General features: G+C 57.5%; 1 protein-coding gene across 4 annotated transcripts in view; it reads left to right on the top strand.

Moving 5' to 3' along the window:
- LOC132835311 (activated CDC42 kinase 1-like) overlaps positions 1 to 8516 on the top strand; it is a 74450-nt gene that overhangs the window by 49387 nt on the left and 16547 nt on the right. For 3 of the 4 annotated variants that reach the window (XM_060854754.1, XM_060854757.1, XM_060854756.1), the window contains 5 exons: positions 770 to 964; positions 2015 to 2167; positions 3585 to 3859; positions 5189 to 5315; positions 6608 to 6754. In XM_060854754.1, coding sequence (XP_060710737.1) covers positions 770 to 964; positions 2015 to 2167; positions 3585 to 3859; positions 5189 to 5315; positions 6608 to 6754 — 897 coding nt within the window. The remainder of the gene's footprint in view (positions 1 to 769; positions 965 to 2014; positions 2168 to 3584; positions 3860 to 5188; positions 5316 to 6607; positions 6755 to 8516) is intronic. The other variant, XM_060854755.1, reaches the window with a different exon arrangement.

Here is an 8516-nt window from a genome sequence, read left to right as displayed (position 1 = left end):
CCCACTTTATTTACACGTGGAGAGGCCTTGACTCCTTTGAGACTGGCCCTCAGTGTGAACAGAAGTCCCTGAATCTCCTGTTTCTATCCGTCAGCCAGGGCTCCCTGATTGGACCAGCTAACAGCTCGGAGATCCTCCAGGCTGGCCTTGGAGTAATCACTACCGGAATGTTCCGGATAGACGGAGAAAGTCCACTACAGGGAAGCTTCCCCCACCCTTGAGGTTTATCCCCGACTGGCTCCACCCCACCGTGGGTCTTGCGGTCACCATGTTGTGTTCCTGCCTGTGGGATCTTGCTGTACGCATGTTGGCTACTATGCTTCCGACCCGCCCACGTTCCAGGGGGTTCCTAAAAGGCTGGGAAGAAGTCCGAGACAGGCTACATGAACGCAGGTCTGAAAGGCCATGGGGCACACAGCAAGATCCCACAGGCAGAAGCTCACTGTCCTCCCCGCTCAGGTGTATCCCTTGTGTTTGTCGGGGGTGGGACGTCTCTGAGCTCTGTTGTGAGGCAGATCAATAAGCTGTTGATTGTCATTCTTCCCAGTATTCCCTTCTGGGATGCCCCCTTTTTACAGAGATAGTGTTGCCATGCCGCCATCTTTAGAGAGATAGAGTTACCATGCTGCCATTTTGTCCGTGGTGGTGTTGCCATGCTGCCATTTTGTCAGTGATAGCGTTACCATGCTGCCATTTTGTCAGCGATAGCGTTACCATGCTGCCATTTTGTCCATGGTGGCGTTGCCATGCCGCCATTTTGTCTTCACAGATGTTTAGTGCACGGAGTGGCGATTATTACGACCAGGCCCCTTACACGAGTGGCCCTCCCTCATCGGCCGTGGAGCCTGAGGCCGCTCCGAAGAGTCTGATTAACGACAGGGACCTGTTGTTGTGCGAGCGGCTGGGGAACGGATCCTTCGGGGTGGTGAGGCGAGGAGAGTGGAGGTTACCGAATGGCCACATTGTGAGTAATCTGGGGAGCGTAGGCCTCAGGCCAGCATCTGTCAAAGATTCCACGGTCACTCCTGGGAATGGGGGGGGGCGTCTGCTCTCCAGGTGTTCCTCCTCACCCCCTCGATCGACATCCTGAGAGAAAGGAGCGGGAGGAGGCCATTTGGCCCCTTGAGCCTGCCCTGCTATACAATAGGATCACGGCCGATCATCCAACTCAGTCCCCCTGTTCCCTGGCCACCCCCTCCATACCCTTTGACCCCTTTTAGCCCCAAGCTAACTCCTTCTTCAAAATGTTCCAAGTTTCGGCCTCCACCCACAGGCCTCCCCACTCTCTGGGGAAAGACATTTCTCCTCAGCTCAAGCCTATCCCGTTTCCTTAGACTGTGATTCCCTGGACTCGCTGGTCACCGGGGATACCCTTCCTGAGTTTCTCCCGTCTCGTCCTGTTCGAATTTTATATATTTCTCTGAGATTCCTCCCACCCCGGTCATTTCTTCTCAATCTTCAGGAAATGTAACCCAAACCGATCCAATCTCTCTTCTGTCAGTCCTGCCATTCCCAGGGATCAGTCTGGGAGACCTTCACTGCACTCCCTCCATCACCAGGACACCTTTCCTCAGATAAGGAGACTGTAACAGCACATGGTACTCCAGGAAGGGTCTCTCCAAGGCCACTGTATCATGGCAGCTACAGGCCAGAGTCCAGACCCAAACGAGATCCACAACCAGTACCCAGACCCTAAACCAGAACCCAGACTTGGAACTAGGCCCCATCACGGATTCCTGTTCCCAAAGCCAGTACCCAGGCCTCAACCCCATACCCAGGCCTCAAGCTGGCGACCAGGCCCCAAACTAGGCCCAAAACCAGTACCCAGACCCTAAACCAGACTCTAAACTAGGCCCCACCACCAGATCCCCGTCGCTCTGAAGGCCTTCTGCCTTCACCATTCTACTTCTGCTGTGACGGGGCGGGTGCGGTAATGGCTCTGGGGGGGGTGGGGAGGGCGCTGGGGCATGTGCGATGCCATGGGAGCCACGGTCACATTCGCTGTCTGTTCCAGATAAACGTGGCGGTGAAGTGTCTGAGATCAGATATCTCGAGTGAGACGGACGCCATGGCCGACTTCCTGCAGGAGGTGAATGTGATGTACGCCTTCGACCACCCCCACCTCATCCAGCTCTACGGCGTCACCATCACCCACCCCATGAAGATGGTGAGTGCCTGGCCCTGTTTCTGCAACCGCGCTGCGGCTTTTCCTCCCACTAAACCCTCGGTCTCTTGACCCTCCTTGTCCCTTCTCTCCTCCCCCAGGGTAAAAGGATTTGGTCCAGCTGAGGATTTGGAAGCCAAGGCTTGAGGCCTTGTTTGGTGCCCAAGCTCTAAATTGGCTCCTGAGGCCTATTTTCTAAGCTGTGACCTATATTCTAACTTGGAGCTTAACTTAGGATTTTGGTACTGTATTGGGGCCTGGCCTCTGTGTTGAAGCCTGGATTCTGGGTACTGTTTTTGGGTCTGGTGGTGGTGCCCAATTTAGTGTCTGGGTTTTGGGTTTGGGTCGAGGTACTGGTTTTGGGCCTAGTTTAGGGCCTGGGCTCTGGCTTGGGGCCTGGGTACCGGGTTGAGGCCTGGGTACTGGTTTTAGGTGCTGGGGTCTGGTGGCGGGGAGCTCTATTCCTGACGAAGGACTTTTGTCCGAAACGTCAATTTTCCTGTTCCTCGGATGCTGCCTGACCTGCTGTGCTTTTCTAGCACCACTCTCATCTTGACTCTGGGGGTGGGGCTAGTTTAGTGTTTGGTTCTGGGTTTGAGTGTGGGTATCAGTTTTGAGCCCAGTTTAGGGCCTGAGCTCTGGCTTAGGGCCTGGGTACTGGTTTTGGGTGCTGGGGTCTGGTGGTGGGGCCTAGTTTAGGCTCTGGATTTTGGGTTTGGGTCGGGGTACTGGTTTTGGGCCTAGTTTAGTGTTTGGTTCTGGGCCCAGTTAAGGGCCCAGTTAAGGGCCTGAGCTCTGGCTTGTGGCCTGGGTACCGGGCTGAGGCCTGGGTACTGGTTTTGGGTGCTGGGGTCTGGTGGTAGGGCCTAGTTTAGTGTTTGGTTCTGGGTTTGGGTGCGGGTATTAGTTTTGGGCCCAGTTCTCTAGCTTGCGGCCTGGGCACTGGTATGGAGCACCGGGATGTGATGGCGAGGCCGAGTTTAGGGTCTGGGTTTTGGGTTTGGGTCGGGGTACTGGTTTTGGGCCTAGTTTAGGGCCTGGCTTGGGGCCTAGGTACCCAGTTGGAGCTTGGGGACGGAGCTGGGGCCCAGTGTAGGTCCTGGGCTCTGGCTTGGATCCTGAATACTGGGTTGGGGCCTGTGCTGTGGTTTGGAGCCTGAGTACTGGGTGATGGGATCTTGCTATGTGCAAAATGGCTGCTGCAGATGTGACCACAGTGACTCCATCTTTAAAAGTCTCTGGTTGACATTTGAGACATGCGCTGCTCGTCAAAGGTGCTAGGAAAGTCATATTTCCCTCGGGCCCTGCACTGGTTACTATGACAATGGTGGTTAGTCAGTGTCTATGTGGTCTGTAATTTGCGGGCTCCCTGGAAACAGTCCGTGGTGATCGCCCCCCGGGTCTGTCTCTCTGTCTCTAGGTGACTGAGTTGGCCCCGTTAGGCTCTCTCTATGATTACCTGAGAGCGAGACACAGCGTGTTCCCCATCCACCGGCTGTGGGTCTACGCTGTCCAGGTGTGTGAGGGAATGGATTACCTGGAATCCAAGCATTTCATCCACCGGGACCTGGCAGCCCGGAACGTCCTGCTGGCATCCGAGGACGTGGTGAAGATTGCTGACTTCGGTCTGACTCGCTCCCTCTCCAGCACCAACCACTACGTCATGCAGTCTCATCGCAAAATCCCCTTCGCCTGGTGAGATCCGAACACACCCAACCTGTGTCTGTGCCTGTGTCTGTGTGTGTGTGTGTGTCTGTGTCTGTGTGTGTGTGTGTCTGTGTGTGTGTATGTCTGTGTGTGTGTCTGTGTGTGTGTGTGTGTCTGTCTGTCTGTGTGAGAGTGTGTGTGTGTGTGTGTGCCTGTGTGAGAGTGTGTGTGTGTGAGAGAGAGTGTGTCTGTGTGTGCCTGTGTGCGAGTGTGTCTGTGTGAGTGCGTGTGTCTGTGTGAGTGCGTGTGTCTGTGTGAGTGTGTGTCTGTGTGAGTGCGTGAGGGTGTGTGAGTCTGTGTGTGTGTCTGTATGTGTGCGAGAGTGTGTGTGTGAGAGTGCGTGAGGGTGTGTGAGAGTGTGTGTCTGTGTGTGTGCGTGAGGGTGTGTCTGTCTGTGTGAGAGTGTGTGTGTGTGAGTGTGTGCCTGTGTGAGAGTGTGTGTGTGAGAGAGAGTGTTTCTGTGTGTGTGTGTGTGTCTCTGTGTGCCTGTGTGCGAGTGTGTGTGTGAGTGTGTGTCTGTGTGAGTGCGTGTGTCTGTGTGAGTGCGTGTCTGTGTGAGTGCGTGTGTCTGTGTGAGTGCGTGAGGGTGTGTGAGTCTGCGTGTGTGTCTCTGTGTGTCTGTGTGAGAGTGTGTGTGTGTGTGAGTGCGTGAGGGTGTGTGAGTCTGCGTGTGTGTGTGTGACTCTGTGTCTATGTGTGTGTGTATCTGTGTGTGAGTATCTCTAATGTGTATATATGTGTCTGTGTGAGTGAATGTGTGTGTAAACTACTCTCTCTATTTCAAGACAGAGGGAGACAGACAGAGACAGACAGACAGAGAGCGACAGAGACAGAGAGAGATAGAGAGACAGAGAGAGAGAGACGGAGACAGAGAGACAGAGAGAGAGAGAGCAACAGAGACAGAGAGAGATAGAGAGAGAGAGAGATGGAGACAGAGAGACAGAGAGAGATAGAGAGACGGAGACAAAGGGAGACAGAGAGACGAGAGAGAGAGGGACAGAGGGAGACATAGTCAAAGGGTGTCAGAAAGAGACAGAGAGTAACACACACAGAGCCAGACAGACAGAGACAGAGAGAGAGAGTGAGAGAGAGAGACAGGAGGAACAGAAAGAAAGATAGAGAGACAGTGAGATGGACGGAGAGGGAAACAGACACAGAGGGGGACAAACAGAGAGAGAGAGAGAGAGAGAGAGACAGGAGACAGAGGGAGTGAGTGAGTGAGGGGGAGCCCGTAGATCAGGGATAAGGTTGGGAAGGAGAGTCCTCCCTGGCTGGGAGTGGGTGAACGGACACCGTCACTGTTGTTCCTCTGTACAGGTGTGCTCCGGAGAGCCTCAAATCCGGAACGTTCTCCCATGCGTCAGACGTCTGGATGTTCGGGGTGGTGCTGTGGGAGCTGTTCTCCTACTGCGAGGAGCCCTGGATGGGCATGTACGGCCGGGAGGTAGGTCCCTCTGTCCCCCAGGCCCCCCGCACGGTGAGGGGGGGTAGGGGGTTAGGGGGGAGGAACGACCCGGGCTCTCTGAAAGGGCTAGCACAGCGGCCAATCGGCCTCCCCCTGAACACTGAGACTCCCCCTCCCCCAAACACCGTTCTTGTGGGATCTTGCTGTGTGCGTGTTGGGAGGGTGGGATTCCAGCCCCACCCCCACACGCCCAGGACACTGCTGCAGTTACCAACCTGCCCACCAGGGATCACAAGGCATTGTGGGGGGGAAGGGAGGCCTCTGAGCGTAGGAACAGGCCATTCGGCCCACTGAGTCTGTGCTGGTGAAAAACATCTCACTATTCCCATCCAGTATCCCAGCACTTGGCTCTCAGCCTCCGAATACACGGGTAATATCCCGGGAAATCCCTCCAGACCAGGAAATATCTCAGAAATCCCTCGAGACCAGGCAATATCCCGGGAAATCCCTCCAGACCAGATAATATCCCAGAAATCCCTCCAGACCAGGCAGTATCCCAGGAAATCCCTCCAGACCGGGCAATATCCCGGGAAATCCCTCCAGACCGGATAATATCCCAGAAATCCCTACAGACCAGGCAGTATCCCAGGAAATCCCTCCAGACCGGATAATATCCCGGGAAATCACTCCAGACCAGACAATATCCCAGGAAATCCCTCCAGACCAGGCAATATCCCGGGAAATCCCTCCAGACCGGATAATATCCCGGGAAATCCCTCCAGACCAGGCATTATCCTGGGAGATCTCTGCCCCTCTTCGGCACTCCCACATCTCTGCTACAATGTCGAGCCAAGAGTGCAGGCCATTCAGCCATGTGGGTCAATACTGGCCCACCGCAGGGGGGTAGAGCCAAAGACCTGTTCCACCCAGCGACCACAGCCTGGAGCAACCCCGGAGGGAAGCTTGGAATAGACTCGGTCGCCGCGGGGCCTGGAGTCGTGAGTAGGCCCAGGCCTGGAGGAGGAGGGCGAGGGTGGACCGAGTTAAAGGCAGGAGGGATGTTCCCGATGGCTGGGGGGGGTCCTGACCCAGGAAGGGGGCACGGAGTTAGGCCATTGGAGGGAGGGAGTGGAGGCTGTGGGATTCACTCCCACAGGAGGGGGGCGTAGGCCGGGCGTCCATCTTAATGGCGCCATGGTGGGTCTTGGGGAGAAAGCGGCAATTGCCCATCACCCCAGAGCGCCCCCACACACACACACACACACACACAACCCCCCCGCAGTGGGGGCTGAGGGTACACAGCAGTGACCTCTCCCCCTCTCTCTGGGCAGATACTGCTGCTGATTGACCGGGAGAAGCGGCGACTAGAGCAGCCCCTGGACTGTCCCTCAGCGATGTACTCGGTCGCTCTGCAGTGCTGGGCCGCGGACCCTGAGCAACGGCCCAGCTTCGCCGCCCTGAGACCCCTCCTCAAGGAGGTAAAACCACCCCACCCCCCACCCCCACCTTCACCGGGGAGGGGGACGGGGAGTGAGTGAGGGGGACGGGGAGTGAGTGAGGGCGATGGGGAGTGAGTGAGGGAGATGGGGAGTGAGTGAGGGGGACAGTGAGTGAGGGAGATGGGGAGTGAGTGAGGGAGATGGGGAGTGAATGAGGGGAAAGGGGAGTGAGTGAGGGGGATGGGGAGTGAGTGAGGGGGCTGGGGAGTGAGTGAGGGGCTGGGGAGTGAGTGAGGGGCTGGGGAGTGAGTGAGGGGCTGGGGAGTGAGTGAGGGGGATGGGGAGTGAGTGAGGGGCTGGGGAGTGAGTGAGGGGGATGGGGAGTGAGTGAGGGGGATGGGGAGTGAGTGAGGGGCTGGGGAGTGAGTGAGGGGGATGGGGAGTGAGTGAGAGGGATGGGAGTGAGTGAGTGGAATGGGGAGTGAGTGAGTGGAATGGGGAGTGAGTGAGGGAGATGGGGAGTAAGTGAGGGGGATGGGGAGTGAGTGAGGGGGATGGGGAGTGAGTGAGGGGGATGGGGAGTGAGTGAGAGGGATGGGAGTGAGTGAGTGGAATGGGGAGTGAGTGAGTGGAATGGGGAGTGAGTGAGGGAGATGGGGAGTAAGTGAGGGGGATGGGGAGTGAGTGAGGGGGATGGGGAGTGAGTGAGGGGGATGGGGAGTGAGTGAGGGGGATGGGGAGTGAGTGAGGGGAACGGTGAGTGGGTGAGGGGGACGGGGAGTGAGTGAGGGGGACGGTGAGTGAGTGAGGGGGACGGTGAGTGAGTGAGGGGGACGGTGAGTGAGTGAGGGGGACGGGGAGTGAGTGAGGGGGACGGTGAGTGAGTGAGGGGGATGGGGAGTGAGTGAGGGGAACGGTGAGTGGGTGAGGGGGACGGGGAGTGAGTGAGAGGGATGGGAGTGAGTGAGTGGAATGGGGAGTGAGTGAGGGGGATGGGGAGTGAGTGAGGGGGATGGGGAGTGAGTGAGAGGGATGGGAGTGAGTGAGTGGAATGGGGAGTGAGTGAGTGGAATGGGGAGTGAGTGAGGGAGATGGGGAGTAAGTGAGGGGGATGGGGAGTGAGTGAGGGGGATGGGGAGTGAGTGAGGGGGATGGGGAGTGAGTGAGGGGGATGGGGAGTGAGTGAGGGGAACGGTGAGTGGGTGAGGGGGACGGGGAGTGAGTGAGGGGGACGGTGAGTGAGTGAGGGGGACGGTGAGTGAGTGAGGGGGACGGTGAGTGAGTGAGGGGGACGGGGAGTGAGTGAGGGGGACGGTGAGTGAGTGAGGGGGATGGGGAGTGAGTGAGGGGAACGGTGAGTGGGTGAGGGGGACGGGGAGTGAGTGAGGGGGACGGTGAGTGAGTGAGGGGATGGGGAGTGAGTGAGCGGGACAGTGAGTGAGGGGGATGGGGAGTGAGTGAGGGGGATGGGGAGTGAGTGAGGGGATAGGGAGTGAGTGAGGGGGACAGTGAGTGAGTGAGGGGGACAGTGAGTGAGTGAGGGGGACAGTGAGTGAGTGAGGGAGATGGGGAGTGAGTGAGAGGGATGAGAGTGAGTGAGGGGGACAGTGAGTGAGTAAGGGAGATGGGGAGTGGGTGAGGGGGATAGGGAGTGAGTGAGGGGGATGGGGAGTGAGTGAGGGAGATGGGGAGTGAGTGAGGGGGATGGGGAGTGAGTGAGGGGGATGGGGAGTGAGTGAGGGGAAAGGGGAGTGAGTGAGGGGGATGGGGAGTGAGGGAGGGGGATGGGGAGTGAGGGAGG

This window comes from Hemiscyllium ocellatum, chromosome 44 (genome assembly GCF_020745735.1).
Source record: "Hemiscyllium ocellatum isolate sHemOce1 chromosome 44, sHemOce1.pat.X.cur, whole genome shotgun sequence".
NCBI lineage: Eukaryota > Metazoa > Chordata > Chondrichthyes > Orectolobiformes > Hemiscylliidae > Hemiscyllium > Hemiscyllium ocellatum.
This window is presented reverse-complemented; position numbering and strand designations above follow the sequence as displayed.